The following is a 19,153-nucleotide window of genomic DNA, read 5'->3' on the forward strand; positions in this document are numbered from 1 at the left end:
CTGGAAAACCAGTGAGAGGCGAAGCGTGGGACAGAGGAGAGGAGCCTGCATGCCCAGGAGCGGAGGGCAGGTGCCATGGCCAGCAGCCATGCTCCTGCCCCTCAGGAAGCCGCCACACTGGCAGGGCCACAGCACGAGCCTCACTCTCCTCACCCCTCTCTTTTCTGTCAGGCTCCCTTCCCTCTCTGGGCACAGAAAACAGCCAGCTGCACAGGTTGGCTCCCGCCTCGTCTTCCTCCTGAAGGAAGCCGCAGCGAGCGGCGTTCCCGCACAGCCTCAGGGCACAGGGCAATGTCCTCTTCGGCCCTTGGGGAAAGGCCTTTGTGGTAAAGCAAGGCTTTTCATTCCTCAAGTTAAAAATTACCTCAGAGAAGATAAAATGCAAGAACGTGATTTTGAGCTTTTTATTCCTGATTTGTGATAGCAGATAAGGACCTAAGTAGAGCACACTGTGGGTGGGTGTATATTTAAATTGTGGGCTCCATCCGCACTGCCAGGAGTTCACAACACATCCTTGGTGTCGCTCAGTGTAAACACCTGGAATAAAGCTAGACACCACCAGATCTGCCTCGCAGTCCTGGGGCAGCGCAAGTGCCGACACTGGCTCCGTGTGGGGCAGGAATGGGCAGCCACCGTTTCTGCTAGCGATGCCATTTGACACCAGATCCAGCTGAACACAATCCAGAAGAGGAGAAAGGCCTGCATTCCCCAGTTCACGGACACATCAGGCTGCTGCTGCTGCAAGGGGCCCATCTCCTCCCTGGGCTGCACTGGTGCATGCTGACCCGGCTCACGGAGCTGCTGCAGGTTAAAGCTAATGGGGAAAAATGTTATTTTAACTTACAGCAGCTCCTCAGTTTGGCTTTAACATGATTTAAAAGGGAAAAGAAAAAGAGTTGCCAGCACACAATGGAGAAGAAAAGCCCTTGGAAATCTCCGGGAGGAAGTCTCATCAGCTGTACATCGCCGTTCCTCTAGATCTTTCCGAGCTATTTCAGTAAGCTCCAGCTCTCTGATAGTTAGCAGCTTCCTAAGTACCACTTGTCTGCAAGAGGCTCTTATCTCTCTACATATACATTTTTTATGTGATGTGCTGAGCCCTGATTCCTTGGAACAAGTTTTCCCTGCTTCCAGTGAAAAAGTAAATAGAAAACCTGCGCCTCACTACTCCTTAATTACAACCATGGTGGCAACTGGCCATGTGGACAGCAGCCAGTGCTGCCCACCAGCTGCTGCAGAAAGTGTTTTCTCATGGGATATATCCCAGGTTTGGTCAGACACCTTGCAGGATTTCAGCGCCAGCACACACTGCAGACAGAGAGGACTTTGATGACCGCTGGAGGCATTTTTGCGCTCTCCTAGGATTATTTCTGTATTGCCACATTTTCCTACCACCGGGCCCCAAACAAGGTTGCAACTCGCCTCCAAAGTGCTCCTGCCGCAAGACTTTGAGAATCGGTTTTCAAACGTGTTTTAATGATACGGACCCACAATTCATAACTATTTCAGAGAAACAAACCTTAGTTTGGGCATGCTTCTGTCTCCTTAAAAAACAGACTATAAGCTCATAAATCTTGTGGGTGTTTTGGATAATTTTATCCTGGGTCTCCACCACCCCCTCCCACAGAGCAATGCACAGCCAAAAGCTGAGCTGAAATGGCTCTTCCTGGAGGATAAGCAGCCGCAGGCCGAATGCAGGAGCAGGTGGGCAAGATAGAGAAGCTCCACCAGTGTTAGGAAGGATCCTCAGGGCCTTGCACATTGGCCTCCTCTTTCCTTTGCCCAGGCTCACACTCCCTCCCAGTGCAAGGGCCAGCACCAGTGTGCACCAGCAGCTCACACAGACCAGGGTTAAAGGAGGAGGGGAGGTTCCCAGGTTATCAAACTCCAAATAAATTGCTATCTTGGGAGTCACCACAGAGTCCAGGCTGTCAAAACAAATCAATTCCCTGCCCTACAGCCATGGTATGGAATGGGTCCATGGAGCGAAACGCTAGCACAGCACTGAGAGCGGGCACGTGGAGCTTCGCACTGGACACCGCTGCCATCAGCAACGAGCCCAGCTCCCACACCACTGCTTCCCCAGCACAGCTGAGCAGGGAGCAGGACAGCAGCCAGCAGCTTGCACTGGGACCAGTGAAACGCTCGGGCTCCCCGCACCACGCTGCCAGCACGCTGGACCCCGGGCTGCAGCCCAACTCTCCTGCGGGGGGGTCTGCTCAGCCCTGTTTGGTCACAGCACACTGCTCACCCCTGCCCACCCACTCTGTTTTGCACAGCCCATCGAGCAGGGTTACTCCCCAAAGTCAGCCCTGCAATGCACTGACACACACGAGGGCAGCCGGGAGCGTCCGGGGTTTCCCAGCAAGTGTTAGATCCTGTGGGAGATGATCCCTGGAGCCAGAGAGGAGAGTGGCACTTGCCAGCCATGCTATCTGCAGGCAGTTGCTGAACATGGAGCACACTGGCTCTGCCCCCTCGTGAGCTCAGCACCATGCAGTCCTTAATCACACTATCACACGCCACTGCTCAAAGACTATACCACCGACCAGACGATTTTTCCTCCTCCTTTGATACAACAGCAGCCTCTTGTATTTTTCTGTGCAGCAGCAGCTGATGGTGAGGAGGGATTCTGTGCAACTGAGTGGTCCCCTGTGCTGATTTCTATCAACATGTAGTGTATATAGGGCAGATCTACCCAAAGTCTGCATGTTAACTACATCAGCCCTGGTGCCAGGGGGTCCTGCAGGGAGCTGGGATGCCCCAGAGCACAGTGCTGCCCCAGGTCTCTGCCACCACAGCCCCAGGAAGCCTTTCCTGTTCTGCCAATACCTAAAGCCACCCCAGGAGCGACATGGATTTGGGACAGCAATTTATATAAAGCATACATGCCAGCAGATTTTCACTATGATTTTTACTATTGGATTTTTAACCCACAACAAATGTTAAGAATAGTTTCATTCATCCTTTTCGTATCCATTGCTTCCATGAGTTCAGCATTTCTGTCTGCTGAGGTGTCCACAGTCAGCACCATGTTACTTAGCACGTGGCATCTGCACAGCCATGCAGAATAAAACTCTCTGTAGCTGCAGGAAAGCAGCCAGTGTGAGGGACTGCACCTTGTCCAGGAAGTCAGAGCGGGCTACGGGCAGGTCTGCTGCCATGCCCGTCAGCACGGTGCTGCAGTGGCCCTCCCAGCTGCTTCACACCACTGCCGAGCGTCTGTCGCTGCCAAGCCAGCACAGACAAACTGACTGCACCTCTTCACATACTTTTCATAGTTAAAGTCTGTCCTGTGTTGTGGGAAATCACCAGGGGACAGAGCACACAGCAGCAGAGCAAGAGGCTTTGACACTCCCTGGCTCAGAAGAGATGTGTCCACTGGCATTTCCTACATCCCCCTGTCTTTTCTCTGCTTTTCTTTTAGGGAGAGGAAACAGTGCAGGAGGTAGCATGGTATAGAAGGGGCTTTTTATTTACAGACACAACAACCCTCCTTTGCAAACCGCCTGGTCAGAACCAGTGTCCTTTGTTGCATGACCCCTCTGCAGCACCCAGAGCCATGTCAGCAAAGGCACCACAGCCCCCTCCCCACCCGCCCTGCGCTGACTGCACCACACCTCCCCTCCGGCTGCAGGTGAAGCTGTGCGCGATCCCTGTGCCTCCATCATCGGTGGGCAGCTCGCTCATCCACAGCTCGTGGCCACTGCATCCCTGCCTCACTGGGCTGCAGAGGCACAGCATTGGTACTGCTTGCAGGATGGATTGCAGCCACACTCATGGGCTTGTGGCACAGTGAATTCAAATCAAATCTCAAATGAATGGCACACCACACCGTCTCTTAGCAGCCTGCCTTCCCACCATCAGTCCTGGCTAAGCAGAAGTTCAGGAAAACTTTGCCTATCTCTCTTTTATAATAGGAAAATTTATTTCTTCGTTTCCCTTGGCTTAACAGAAAAATCAATGCTTTGTGCACTGGTTTTCAGGCTCTTCTTTCATTTGCATTAAGGAGATAACAAGCCAGAAAATATTAACGTGAAGCATCAGATGACTGAGAAGAGGGATGAGGGCAGAGATTTTTCTGCAGCCAACTGAGGGAAACGAGCAACACCATCCCGCAGCAAAGGGAGGCCCTGGCCTCAGCAGAGACCTCAAACAGCCTCTCACAAATGGAGCTGGGTGGTCCCATGCCTCCAAGGCCCTTGGTTGTGAGACAGTTCCTCGCCGGTCCCCGACACATCACCAAAGCCCTGTGTGGGGGAGGAGCCCTCCTGCAGGACAGATGCCAGCAGAGGAAAGACATGTCAGGCCCCACTGCCTGGACACCACAGGACATCCTTTCACAGGATGCAGATCCTTCAGCATCACCCAGGCTTTCCCGGCTGCAACACAGCTAACGGGCCACACTTCAGCATGGTCCCCTTTGCAGATGAGACCAAATTCTCTCCAGGGCTGCAAATCCACCTTACCAACTGTGATCCTGCCATCCTGGGAACCGATGATCTGCCTTGAAACCACCAAGACTGTCACCACAGGGCTGCACCCAGACACCACAAGAGACAGCGGCTCCCTCTCGGCACTGCCCACTCTACTAGTGCTGAAGAGCAGAGCCCACATTCCCAGCATTGCCAAGCAGCCATGCTCACATGCCTCCCATAGACAGACGGTCCCTCCAGCCAGCGTCCTTGTGCACCCGGCTTCCCTACGCAGCCCAGATGCTACCGAACGGCACTGTCACAAGAAACCCGTCCACAGCTCCATGCCTCTCCAACCCAAACAGCTTTCTGTTTCTCATCCCAAATCAGCATCTGCCCTTCAAAGGGTCTCTTTGCTCTCAGTATCACTCTTCCCGTCCACTACAGCACGAATTGTCCTTCCTCCTCCTGCCAGGCCACTGACATGACCTGCCCCAACTTCACTCCACCTCGGGGCTCCCAGCAGACTGGCCGCCGCCCTTGCACCCACCATCCCCCAAAACCTGCTTGCAGGAGCACAGCACCCACAGTCCAGGTGGGAGGAGCAGGAGCCGGAGTCCCACCACAGTCGTCCCCACAGCAGGCTGGGCAGTCCCAGGCACCTCCCAAGGAGCTCAGTCCCCAAACACACGGGACACTGCTACTTAGAGTTCTTCGTAAACTGCTAGTGGGAAGGGAGGGGAGGAGAGGAGGCAAGGACCCAAAACTGAAGCAACAAGATGTACCCATCTTGTGGCACCTTCTTTTCCCCAAACACTTGCCTTGAGTGCCTCAGCTGCCACACAGAGAGCTCACAGAGGGGAATAGGGGGCAGCAAATTTTGGGCACCACGAATCCAGCTAAGTAGTGGAGTCGCCTGCATGGGGCCATGCAGGACAGAGGACCCTTCAGGCTGCAGGGCATCATGTGGCTCCTGACCACGGTCCCAGGTACTCCCCAGCACAGGAGCAGCGTGTGCCAGCACATGCCAAACACTGCTCATCTCCCACTGCCCCAGCCTCTGCCCTTGCCCAGGACAGTCCATGGCCCTCATCGCCTGCAAGGTGGTCCCATGTCCATAGGCTTTGGGAACTGTGCAACTCCCTGAGGCAACTCTGCCTGTCAGAAAGGAGGGCTATTTGCAAGCTCTGTCGGTCAGTACTCTGAGGGGTTTATAGCCTGTTTATGTCCCCAGCAGAGTTCTTCACCTACGTGGCAGGGAATGCCACTAGCTACTTCTGCACTGCAAGAAATGGAGTCTCCTTTTGGTAATTAAGATGTGCTCCCTTCCCATCCAAGCACACCCCTCCCCAGTTTCTGCACTGCAGAAGGGCCCATCCTTCTGTCCCATCTCTACCTGCCTCTCTGCATCTCGTGTCTGTGCAGAGTAGGAGATGTGTCCTGTTCCTCCTGCACTCCAGGTTCCATTTCTCAAGCTGTTTATATGGGTGTAGGGCAGCTTAGCCTCTCTTCCTTGAGCTCAGAGTCCGTGCAGGTTGCTCAGACTATTTAACCTGAAAGTGCTGGCCCATCATTAGGATGTAAACAGTGATGTGCCTGAAGAGACTGCCTTTTCAGAGACAAGGTCACAGCCTCGGGTGGAGATTTGCTTCTGACAATGGAAACCACTAACAGTGAATTCAAAGGCTTTCAGCTGAATAAAGACAGTGATGGAGAGTTGCAAAGGAACCTAAAAGGGGCTTGGAGACAGCTCCCAGAGAGCTGGGAAACTTGACTTGAAAAGTCAGCTGCTTCACAGTCTAAAAACCCACCTGAAGGCTCCAACCCTGACAGAAGACATGAAGAACTTGAATAAATTGAACTTTGCCCAGCTGAAGTCCTGATCTCTGAAACTCTGGCAGCTAATGGAGTCTGACTTGTTACTGAAAACCTACCTGTCCACCCTGTGCCTGAAGACCCCAAAAGAGACAATCCCCACCTTCAAGCAGAGCTTGCTATAGCAAAGCCCACGGCACATCAGCCATGTGCTGCAGCTGCCAAGCCAGACCCAGAGCCCCAGAGGCACCCATGGGAGGAGGGTAGGGGGTCTCTTCAGACTGTGCAAGGGCTGGAGTTCAGAGAGCAAAACCCTTTGGCACACCAACCCCTTGCCAGCACCACACAGTCCTGAGGAGGCCAGTGCTCCCTGTTGGGGTCCCTTATGTTTGTGCTCTTCCTAGAGCAAGCAGGGAAGAAAGCCTCTTCTCTTGGATGATCCCTGATCATGTGCCACATCACTCAGAGTAACTCAACCTCTGGACAGGTCCAGGAAGGAGACGCAGAGTCAGGTCAGAGGAGGTGAGGATTGGTTCATTACAATGCAGGCATTTGACTGCCTCTCCTGCAGGTGCCATCAGGGTCCTGTGCCTTATCCCTGCCTACTGGACATCCTTCCCTTTCCTCAGCCCACCTGAATCCCAGTCTGCACCCGCAGGCTGTGAAATCCCTCCTGGGGTGCAGACACTAACCCTGGCCAGGAGCAAGACCCCCACACAGACCCACAGAGTGGCCAAAGTGTCAGCCTCCCTGCCAGCTGTCCTCCAGGGAGGGCCACCACCACAGCAAAGCCAGACAAGCAGAGCGGCAAAAGCAGGGGAAGGACACCTCTGGGAAGATGCCTGTGCCTCAGGGTCTTCCCTGCCCTGCGGATGCAGACTCAGGCAAACAACAGCTTGACAGCAGCTCCTCTGAAGTGCAAAGGCCTAACCCAGCCCAGGGGAAAGGGTCTGAGCAGCAAGAGACCACACCAGGAGAGGGGTCCCCACCTGGCCTGAGAGACAGTGTGCCACAGCCCTGCTGAGCCACAGCAGCCCTGGGAAGGAGAGCCGGGCTCTGGTCAGATGGGTGCCAGCACAACACCCACTAACTGCAGGGAGGAGCAGGACCCGTACGGGCCAGGAGCCAGAGCAGTGAAGAGGTCTAGGATCCTTGCTGCTCTCCAGCTGGGTGAGACCAAGGACCCCGTGCCCTGTAAGAGGGGAGGAGGAGGAGGCTCTAGAGCATCTGTCCTGTGAGCTTCTCCAAAACACAGCAAACATCCTCCAACACATCCCAGAGTGCCTCATGAAGGAGACAGGAATGTGGTGGCAAGCCCAGCAGTGGCAGATGGGATAGGCTCAATTGCTTGTTTTCCCCTTATCCTCTTTCACACTGGTCAGGCCCCCATCTGTTTGGATGTCACCTTGCAGACAGGGACCAAGCCTGTCTGCTCAAGGCATGAGGAATGAGCACTGTGAGTGCCCGGATCAGAGAGCTGATGCATGGGGATGATGCACAGGAGCCTGGGGAAGTTCAGGGCCAGTCACGGGACACTATACAGCTCTTAGGGATGCATACTGTTAAGCCAGCTGGGTTTTTCCTGCCTCCCTTTATTTAAGTGAAGGTACCTCAGCTAGCACGGAAGAGGAGTTTGCAAAACAGGCAGTTTCTATTTGGGAAGTCAGCCCTCACCTGAGCTGTAAATGCAACAGCTCTCTGCAGGCACTGCCTTGGTTTGAAAGAAAGGGATGCCCTTGACACCAGCCCAAGCACAGCTGCGGGCTGGTGGACAGCATGGGTACTGGCTCCCCTCGCCCAGCCCGCAGGGCAGCAGAGGGTCTGACGGAGTAGCCATCGCACCATCCTGCCTCCTACAGCTCCCCAGGGCAAACTGCTCTGCAGGGAGCCTTCACCCAAATCTTTCATCCTGCCTCTCTGCCCGGGGGAGCAGGTGCCACAGCACAGCCTCCGACTCCCATCTGCATCCCATGAAATCCAGAGCACACTGCCCCATGGGACGGGCAGCAGGGACAGGGCTGGTCGGGCAGCCCTGCCCCTCCATGAGCACTGTGCACAACCTGTGAGCTCCCACTACTCGCACTGCAAAGCCAGAGCCCTGAGCTGCGACTGCAGTGAATTCCTCTGCACATCAACCAGGCTCACGGTGCGCAAGCTGCGCTTGCTAGGACGAGAGTGCTGTAGTGCTCTTATCTGCACCCAGCAGCACTGCCCCACGTCCTCAGCGCTCCCCACTGCACCTCTGCCAGCACCCGAAGCGCTGCCTGCCTGCTTTGCTCGGCCGTCCAAGGGGACCAACACCCCCAACCCCCAGCCCCAGGCAGCCGGCAGGTCTCCCCAGGGGCTCCTACTCTGTTGGCTCCCACCCCCAGCCCACAGAGGTTGCACCAGAAACATTTCCACTCTTCAGCTCTCTGATATGCATCTCTCCCTTGGGGAAGGGAGATCTGTGAGGGAAATTCCTACTTTATACATGCAGAGATGCTCTGCTTTGCATGAAGTGCCCCATTCCCTCCACTGCCTCAGGTGATCTTCGGTCTGGCAAGGCTGAGTTGCTTCAGTCTGACTCTGGGACTATCCCCTGGTTGCAGTGGAGGACTTGTAAGGAGGAAAGGGGTGGGGGTTTACAACAGACCATCACACTGACTCCAGCATCGCTGCTTCCTCCAATGCCCACGCACACTCCCAAAACAAACTAAGACAGGGAAGGGAGGTGCGGAGCAGTGCCCAAGGAACAGCAAAGCAGAGAGGTGGATACCATGGCAATGTGCAGAGCAGGGGCCCTCACTGACAGTCCTTGGACCCTGCCCTGTGCTGCATCACACAACGGGATCTGGGGTGAGGACTGGAGCAGGATGAGACCCAGGACTGTGCATCAGCTCAGGGATGGGTGTGCACAGGGATGACAGAGGAGCTGATGTGCTGGGGCTAATACAGCAGTGAAGGGAAAGAGCAGGCACCGTGTCCCCAAGAGCCTTGCTCACAACCCAGCAGGGACTGGGGCGGGAACAAGCGGGTGTAAAGCCCTTCCTGCAGCACAAGGTCAGTCCTCGCTAGAGTAAAGCGTCTGTCCGATTCTTTGACAGCGAAGGCAGCTCTGCCTCACCTGCCTCTGCTGCTCCCCAGCACTTGGCAGCTGAGCCTGCAGAGCTGTGCCTGCAAGTATGCCACCACCTCAGCCCCAGTGCTTGGACCTCAGCCCCAGCACCACCGTCCTCTAGCAAGCTCTCTGGCCCCAGCCACTACCCCTCTGTCATTGAGCAGGACCCCAACACCAGTCTCCAAAAGAGAACTCTTTCCCCACGGAAGAGGAGTGCTCTCACTTCCTTTAGTCCCCTCCACCCTCAGCAATGCTCTCCTCACCCCAAGTCTTTCTGTCTCCTCATCTCCCCCCACCCCTCATCCCCAAAGGGCACCCCCTCCACCTGCCTGCAACACCTCATCCCAGAACACAGGCTCCCTGTGCCCCACAGCCCACCCATCCATAGGCAAGCCACTGCTCCCAGCACTCCACAGTGTGGAGTGGCTTCTTTAGGGCCACAGTTACCGCAGCCCTTCAGTGAACTTTTTCCCTGCACCGACCAGGCTCAGTTTCTAAGCACACGCTCTCCCCAAGCACCCAATATCCCAGGTGACCCCCATCACTGCCCCCATTTGTAACAGCCACCCCATACCCCCCATGGTTCACTGCGCCCTGCCAGATACCCCATGTGCCCGGGGGTAACCACCCACCATGCCATCCTCTGCCCCTCTGTGCCACACGTGCTGCCCCACGTCACAGCTGCCCTGGCTGACACACCATGATGCCCATGCCCTCCTGTGTCACACCTCGGCTCCCGGCAGGTCACACCTGCACATCCTGCCTGCAGCACCAGCACCATGGCCCCAGCACACCACACCCTGCTGTACTGCCGTCCAGCGCAGCAGTGCACCCAGCACACACTGCAACATGCTGTGCTGCACCCAGGCCTGACACCATGAACCTGCTGTGGTCACGTCGGCATCCATGCACAACCCACACACACCCACACCCAGCTTGACACAGCCTTGCTGCCCGCACATGCTGCCCGATCTTGCCTGCCCACACCGCTAGCAAGCAGGCAGCCATCAGTTCCCAGCGCTGCGCTGCGGCTCCGTGCTCCTGCAGCCCAGCCCAGCCGGTACTGGTGCCGGAGCCGATCCCGGTGCTGGAGCCAGTGCTGGAACAGTACTGGTACCGGTACCATACCGGTGCTGGAGCCTACTGAGCTGCGCCCGCTCCCCACGCACAGCCCCGCTGTCCCCCGTCCTCGGGGGACACTCCGGCGGCAGAGTGCAGCCCGGTCCCGGGCCGGTGCGGGCCCCCGGCGGCGGGAGCGGCTCCTGGCTGCGGCCGCATCGGGGGCCCCGGAGCGCCTCGGCCGGGCTGCGCCCCGGAAAGGCGGCGCTGCAGCCGGGGCTGCCCGGCCCGCTCTGCCCGCGTCCCCGCCGGGCTCTGCGGGGAAAAGGGGAGCGGGAACACCAGGGAGCGGGGAGCCGGGAAGCGGGGCAATGGGGAGCGGGGCAATGGCGAGCCAAGGGCACCGGGGAGCGGGGCAGCGGGGAGCCGTCCTGCCGGGCCCGTGGCCGGCCGCCGCTCCGCCCGCGGGGGTGCGAAGTTTGCCGGGTGGTGCCGGGACGGCAGCTGTCGCGGAGCGGGGCCGGGGCCGGGTCGGGGCCGGTTGGGGTGCGGGTCGGGGCCGGGGCCGGGGCGGGCACTCACCGTTTGCTGGAGGTCGGGGATGCCGATGCGGACGACGATGGCGCCGGGTGCGGGTTCCTCCATGCGCGCCGGGGCCGCCAGCTTGGGGGAGCGGGGCCCGCCGGGGCCCCGGGCCGGGTCGAGCCGCGTGTCCTCCCGCAGGCCGGCGGCCGGCTCCCCGGCGGCGGCGGCGCGGGGCTGTCGCTCCGGCGGAGGCTCTGGCGGCGGCGACTCCGGGCTCTCATGTTTGCTGCCGGCGGGGCTCAGAGGCATGCTCCGTGCGGCGCGGCGGGGTGGCCGGCACCGGGGGCCGCGCTCACAGCCCGCCCGGGGGCCCTGCGAGGTGAGGAGAGGCAGTGAGCGCGGCCGCCGTGACCCGCGGGGGCACCCCGGCTGGGATCCCGCGGGAGGACCCCGGCAGGGACCATCGCCCGGCAGGGGCCCGGCAGAGGACCCCCACACTGCACACGGGCATCCCTGCAGGGACCCCGCGGGACCCGCCCCCCCCAGCAGGGACCATCCCCCGGCAGGGGCCAAGTGGAGGACCCCCGCATTGCACACGGGCACCCCCGCACGGACCCCACAGGGGGCCCCCCCAAGAACCATCCACTGGCAGGGACCCAGTGGAGGATGCTCAGCCTCCACTCAGGGACCTGGTGGGGACACCCCCCCCCCGCAGGGGACCTGTGGAGGACCCCCCCACTCCACCCAGGCTACCCCCACAGGGATTTCATACAGGACCCCTGACTGCCCCACACAGAGATCCCCATTTTGGGGCCCTCACCCAGGAACCCCCATGCAACCATGCAGGAGTCTTGCAGAGGCCCCCCCACAGGGTTCCCCATGACAGGAACCCTGTGGGGACACCCCCCCAAAGGGATCCTCGTGTTGAGGGCCTTGCAGAGGACCACCCCCACGCTACATGGGAATCCCATGTCAGGAACCTTACTGAGAAGCTCCACACCATACAGGGATCCCAAGTGCCGCCCCACCCCCCCCCCGCAAGGGCCAACTGCCACTGCATGCCCTCCCCAGCCCCCCACAGCGGGCACAGCCCCCATTGCAGTGACTCCCACCAGCCACCCAGAAAGGACCCTTCCTCATCCTAGCAGCAAAGCATGGACCTGCCCCGGGTTTACCCCATCCCAGGCACATGGACACCCAGAGCCTCTGCTCACCCAGGGAGGGCTCAGAGCACAGTGCATGCACCAGAGCCAGCTCAGAGGGTCTAGACACAACACCTCGGGGCAGAGGGTGGGTTGTCCCAGCTTCTGGGGCCTGCTCTGCTCCTTTGATCAACTGTCTTCTCTCCACACCACCACCAATGCCTGCAGTTCGTCCTAGTGGCCCTGTCCCCCATATGCAACCATGATCCTCCATCTCCACATCTGCACCAGCATATCTGGAGGGCCTGCCTGGCTCCTTCCCCATCTGCCAGGAGGGACTCATGAGGGAGGCTGGACATCAGCAGGACAAGCAGCTGTGACTCGGAGGGGCTCAGCACCCTGCCTGTCTCTGGGTTTTACAGAGAAAGGTCTTGGTTCTGGCCCTGTAAACTGTTCATCCTGCAGTTGCTGGAGTGCTGCCCACTGTGAGGTCCCCGATACCCCTGCTCGGAGGCGGTCACCACCGAACGCGTGTCTGTGCACACCCGCAAACAGCCAGACTGGCTCCTGGGCTGCAGGCTCCAGCAGCACCTCCACCAGCCCATCAGGTGAGGAGTTGGGGCTGTCTGCCAGGGGTTTCCCGAACTGGCTCGTACCTGGACAACAGGATGCAGCAGTGCCCTTGTGCCAAAGTTTTGGGAGTGGGAGAACAGCTGACCTGCGTTTCCACTCCAGAGACCTGTCTCAGTCAGAGAAGCCACATGTGCACACACTGGAGTGGTGGCAGGCACAGCTATCGTTAGCTCCAGCACAGAGCAGAGACACAAGCAGCCGCGACCACAGGCTGCTATTTCTGCCAGTCCCCCTGCCAGTGAGGGCTAATTAAAGCCAGGAGGACTCTGCCTGCCACACAGGTCAAGCCCTTGCTCCCAGGCAGGGACAGGCCAGCAACTGCCCTGCCAAGAGCAGATGGGATGCTGGGCTGAGCCCTGCAGGACTGTGCATGGCACTGTGTCCGGTCCATCACTGGCTGGGATTCAAGACTTTAATCTACGTGACAATCCTCAAACAGAAATAGCCCCCAAACCACTGAGAGCTGGAGAGATTTACGGTATGGCCTGGATCTGTCCAGGAAATGACTAATGGCTCTTCCTTCGGCCCTCCCACCCTGAGGCCGAGGGACTGCACAAGGCAGGCATCAGTGAGAGCCTGACTCTGCCAGTGCGGACGGCCTCAAGCAACTCTCCCAGCTGGAGCAGCATCTGCTGCAAATGCCTTGTGCCGGCAGAACAGGCGAGACAGGTGGAGAAGGCTGCATTCACAGACCTGAAAGTTCGGGGTCACAGGGGGAGTCTAACAGGTCCTGGAGCACGAGCACTGCAACTCCATGGCACTAGCCCCAGAACAGAAATCATGGCTTGATCATGACAATCAATGAGATCAGCCCAGGAGCAACCGGCCAGTCTCTGGGCTCCTCCTTTCCTTCGATCCACACCTGCACCCCTGCACTGGAGAGCTGCAGGTCCTGTCTGTCTGCTGCTGCTTCACAGATGCAAGGACCAGGGAGTCTCCAGCTTCCCCTGCACCCTGGACTCCCGTCGCCCCTGGTCTCTCATTGCCGCCCTGGAATGGGTCAAGCCTTTGTGCCCAGACGAGGGGACACAGTGCCATGACAGTTTCAGTCATCCCCAACCAGTCCCTTTTTAAGGTATAAGAAAACATTCTTGCCCAGCAGCAAAGAAAGCCAAAACCATGCCTTTCCAGGGTGCCTGTCTCACAGCAGCTCTCCTGCTGTGTCTCCCCGGGATCTGAGAACAGCTGTCTAGCAGGGCACTGGGGCAAGAGGAGACAAGACCAGTGGCGTTGGAAAGCCTCCTGCTCCACGGAGCACACAGCATACCCCACCCTGCATCTCTCCAGGCCCCAGGAAGAGATGCATCAGAGCTGCAGCTCCACAGAACACGTGCTGGGGCTGAGCAGCTCGCAGGTCTCAGGCGAAGGGATGCAGGCTTTGAAGCAGACAAGGCCACCTGGCAAAAGCAAGGGTTGCAGGGAATAGGCTGGGCTCTGCGGCTTTGAGTCAGGGACACCAGGGACGAGGTGGGGCCGGTGAGGGGAAGAAGCGGATGAAATGACCATGAGTCACAAACAGCCAAGAAGGAGCCACCGGCTGAGTTCTCTCACAGCACAAAAGACAAAGGAGTAAGAGTAGTCAGGAAGGGAGACAGCAAAAATACCTGTTGAACAAAGGGCCAGAGGGGAGCACAGAAAGTCTGAACTGGGAAGCCAGCAGCCATGGCCTGCACGTGGCAGAGTCACACTGAACAGCTTGAGACTGAGAGAAGAAACCTGCAGCCATGCAAGCATGGGTCCACGGGGCCTCTCCCAGTCTGCCACCAGCAGCATGCCGGGGTCCCGGGGGACAGGTGAGGGTGGCACAGTGTTCAGGGAGGCTGGCCCATCCTCGCATGTGCACTGAAACACGGCAAGACCAGGAGGCAGAGCATATGGCCAGGCCCTGAGGAGTGCCCAGCACCCTGCAGTGAGGGGCTGAGGGCAGGACAGGGACTGCGCAGACCATTGGCAGGACCCGTCACAACCCACGCACGACCCTGAGAGCCTGTGGTCTCAAATCTTGACAGCTGATGCCCCAGGGGAGAAAGCAGGGCTGAGGGAAGCTGGGTCTGTACAGAGGATGCTGTGCGCATGCCGGCTGCCCGGCAAGGCCGGTAGATGGGCCAACGAAGGGCCCGTGTCAGAAGTCCCTGGCCTGGGATTGCTCCCTGAGGCTGGCAGCTGCCGTGGGATGAGCAGAGCCTCGCCAGACATGGTGGCGTGGGAGACTGGCTCTGCCTGCCTCTCAGTCAGGCCTGAAAGTAGCCAGAGGCTGGACACAAAACGAGCTGTCACCACTGCTGTTCGGCTACTGCCATGGGCTGGGGGTAAGGACTGGGACTGGGCCTGATTTTTATTAGTGAGTTGGAAGAAGGGATCAAACAGCACCTTAATGAAATGCAGTGTGAAACTGGGAGTAGGCAAGTGAAAAGGCCCTAAAGAGATTAGAAACAACAGCAGGAGGAACACGAAGTTCTGCTTGGAAAAATGCAAGCAGGAGATAAATCATCAGAAATACAAGCAACACGTGGTCTGACTGCATCCCGTGGGCATGCATCCACACAGAGGCAGGCAGACCCTGGAACAGATGGGACAATGGCAATGCACACTTGTGTACGCCCTCGCAAGCAGCAGAGCAGGAAGACCTCCTGCAGCTGGGGCACACACGTACACGTGCACCTTCACGGAGCTGGCGAGGACCCATGAGCTGCAGGAAGTCTGGAGCCAACACAGAAGAATACTTTGGATGCAGACCCATCTGCCCGAAGGCGTTGGGGAAGGATCCTGAGCTCTGCCTGCCACCTCTCTGGAGCCATGCCCGTGCTGTGCAGGCAGGGGCACCATTCTGCACAAGACCCCCCAAATGCTACAGCTTTCCTCTGAACGTGCACTGTCGCAGAGGGGCCTGGCTCCCACCTGCTGCCTTCCTCCCTCTGACACACTGCCACACAGGGAATTAAGCAAGAGCAATGCCACAACTCTCCCTTCATGTTGCCTCAGCCAGCACAGCTTCAGCCACCCTCAGATACCACCCTGCGGCAACAAACCCAGCAAGCCAAGATCTACCCCCTAAATCAGTCCTGCAACCACGGTGTCCCAGCAGGCAGAGGTGGCTCTGGCTCATGGCCTGTCAGGGGCAAATCTCCCTCCGCCCAGCCTGGCAGCAGCACCCATCTGAGCCTGTGCCTGTGGTCTGCTGCCCGTAGTTCTGTTCCACTATTGCCGTTCATTGATTTTATTTCTTTCCTTTTTTTCTGTCTTGTTATTTCACTAGGGGGAGAAATTAAATGCTCCAGATGGCAATTGTCAGGATTATTCTTGCTTTTTTCCCCAATCTTCTGGTACCTCATTAGTTCCCAATAATGTTTAAGACACAACTGTGAATGGTTGGAAAAATGCACTGGCCTCCCCCACCCCCGAACTCCATTACAGACTTGCAGAGTCATTCACATTCATTTTCTCTTATTAAATCAACTTCTCTGCTGAGGAAAAAAATCACTTATCTTGAAAAAAGATACAAGTCGAGTATCTTAGAAATTATAATCCAATGAGTCTTATTCTAACACCAAGAAAAACGGATGAAAAATCATCAGAGAGTTATAAAATCTTTCAAGAAGATTTTATAGTGACAGGAACAAATCAGTAATGCTTCCATCAAAGAAAGTCATGCCTCACTAGTCTAGTAGAGCTCCCTGCATGTGCCACCAGTAGCACCAATAAGTGAAACCCAGAGCAGAGCAGTTTATTTGGATTTCCAAATACTCTTTGCAATAGCCCTCACAAGAGGTTGTAAAGTCTAGCCACCTTTACCTCTTACGCTGTGAGAAACAGCGTTCCCTGATGGCCTGCCCCACTCTCCACCATTCCCAGTGTTACAGAGTCTAAGCCACCTTCCCTGCCATCTCTCACAAATCCCTCCATCAAGGGCAGCCATGCCATGGGGATCATCCCACACTATGCTGCTGAACACTGCTCTGGCATCTTCAGGGTTCTCCATCGGGGCTCCAGGTCCCCCCTGGGTTAGAGGTAATGCAGAACCACAGCCGTCACTTGGTGTGTCACTGAATTACTCTTCCTCTGGAGGGAAGGCATCCAGCTGGGAGAATCCTGGGAAATGTGCAGTGCTAGCACTGCGGTGGTGGGACCTAGAAAGGTGTAACAGGTAAGATCTGAAGAAGACAAGCAGCCCCAGGGCATGATAAGAGCAGGAAGAAGAAACCAAGGCACTCTGCAGCAGAGGTGCCAGCTGGAACTGCTCCTGAGACAGGGGAAGCTGGCACCTCCCTGAGGTGGAGGGAAGGTGCTGACACTCCGTCCTAAGGCAGGGTGAAGAGTGAGTTGGTGCAGCCAAAGGGAGCCCGGAGAGGGGTGCAAAGACCTGTGGCTGTTGACAGCATTGACACCAGGTCCTGAAGCCTGGGGCGAGAGCCCAGCACTGTACGGAGCCAGAGCTGGCCAGCACTGGGCTGTGGGAGGTTGCTCTTTCCGTCCTCAGGGACAGGGCTGCTGGCACATCTGAAATCCTCTTACCAAACTCCTTCCTCCAGGTCTCCTCTCGCTCTCTCTCCTCTTCCTGGAAAGCTGTTTCAGACCCTTCTTTACTGTGATGCTTAGAAATGGCCTAATTTCTAGCCCACTCATTCACAGCTAGCTTACCCTACTCTTGCGTCAGCATTGTCTGTTAGCCTATGCAGCTCTTCTCTCCTCCTTTGTTTATGTAAGTATTTATATACATATTACAGGCAGCAATTAGAGCCATACTCAGACCTCACTTTGCAGGCTAAACAAGTGTCACTTATGTGGTCTCCTCTTGCATGGCACCCCTTCCCCATATTCATACTTAGGGACACAAAATAATGCACTTCCAAAGGAGTCCTGTGCATGGCTCGTGCCTTTCCAGGCTTCAAAACCCTTGTCACCCAGAGTGCGCATCGCAGGCAGGTATCAGTTCCCACCCCAGCAGCAGTCCCACAGATGCTAGCAGTCTGCTAGGGAGCATTGGAAATGAAACAAGGATAATAGCAGCTAACACCTCAACAGCAACAGTGACAATCTTTCCAGAACCAAGGGAGATCTTACAAGTCTTAGCATGGGGGCAAAGCAGAACTGCACACCTCCTGCATCTTCCTCTGCAGGGGCTGTTGGCCACACAGGCATCATGACCACAAACACCTGAGTGGGTTAACCTGCATCCAGCCACACTGTCTTGCAGAAACCTCCAAGCACCAGTCTACTACAGCAAGCAATGCAGCCTGCCTGGGACTGGCAGTTTTCCCTGTCTGAATCAGGGTTAAATTCCTTCCCCTTTCCAGCTCCTGCTTTCCCATCCACAATGAGCCTGCTGGTACACTGCCTCGGGCTTCACCTCTCTACTCACATGCCCAGTGACTTTGTGACTCCTGAAAGGCCTGGCCCTTTGAGGAACGGGGTCTCCCAAGACATGCAAGCATGGGAGCATCTGGCTCACCACATCCCCAGCTGTGCCTGCACAGCAAGGGCTGGCGCTTCGGGCATGGTACAGGAGGCTGCAGGCAGCTGCTCTCTAACACAAGTGCTGCTTTCCTGGGACAGATGGCAGGGAACGACAGCTATTGCAGCACCGACTCAGCAGGGACCAGGTACTTGGGTCATGCTGATGTGTGGGAGAAGCACAGACGCCCCCCAGCTCTCCCCTATGGCCACATGCTGGCAGGGCAAAAGCTGCACCAGGTCCCTGTGCTCCAGGGCTCCTCGCGCTGCACTGGGGTTGTGAGTGGATACAGCAGCATCACAAGTGGGGGCCAAGGGGAGATCTGGCATCCTGCTGGGGAGTCACTGCCGGGGTGGGTGTGGAGAGCAGCACACGGGGCTGTCACTACTGAGATCACTGGGAACGGCCCCATGTGCTGGGGCTGCTGCGGTTGCAGCAGGACAAGCTGCTGGGGTACCTCCTCTGCCTCGCTGCTAGTGAAAGGACCAACTAGGACAGACTTCACCTGACTTACTCCAGATCAGCACCCAGGCACCTGCACTGGGGACAAGGCAGCACATCCACCTACTTGCACCAGCATCACCCCTGCCCTGCCAGACCCTTCAGACACGGCCACGGAGTCCCAAGGCAATGCTTGCCCCTCCAGAGACCGGACCTGACACCTGCTCCAGCAGCTCCCACAGCACCCCAGGCTCTGCTCCTGAAATGGCACCGAGCCTGGCCCCGGCTCTGCGTGCAGGCACTGTGCAAGCTCCTCATCACCCCCGAGTCATCCCAGGACCGGGGAGCCCTGGGTCATGTTTAACATCCCTACCCAGAACCCCAAGCCCTCCCGCACCGCTGCAGGGAGTCAAGCCCTCACCTCAAAGGATCGGTGAGCGCCTGCTTTCGCTTGGCTGGCAATGCCCATGGGACAAGCAGAGTTGCCCTCTCACACAGGCTAGACGTTACTGATTTACTAGAGGCGGCTGCGGCTGCAGCTGGAACACCCGGTCGATGATTGCAGGCACTG

At 57.5% G+C, this 19,153-nt stretch overlaps 1 protein-coding gene across 2 annotated transcripts in view; it reads right to left on the reverse strand.

Moving 5' to 3' along the window:
* SHANK3 (SH3 and multiple ankyrin repeat domains 3) overlaps positions 1–19,153 on the reverse strand; it is a 404,972-nt gene that overhangs the window by 369,097 nt on the left and 16,722 nt on the right. For both annotated transcript variants that reach the window (XM_076341473.1, XM_076341380.1), the window contains exon 3: positions 10,972–11,286. In XM_076341473.1, coding sequence (XP_076197588.1) covers positions 10,972–11,223 — 252 coding nt within the window. In that variant the 5' untranslated portion in view covers positions 11,224–11,286. The remainder of the gene's footprint in view (positions 1–10,971; positions 11,287–19,153) is intronic.

This window comes from Aptenodytes patagonicus, chromosome 1 (genome assembly GCF_965638725.1).
Source record: "Aptenodytes patagonicus chromosome 1, bAptPat1.pri.cur, whole genome shotgun sequence".
NCBI lineage: Eukaryota > Metazoa > Chordata > Aves > Sphenisciformes > Spheniscidae > Aptenodytes > Aptenodytes patagonicus.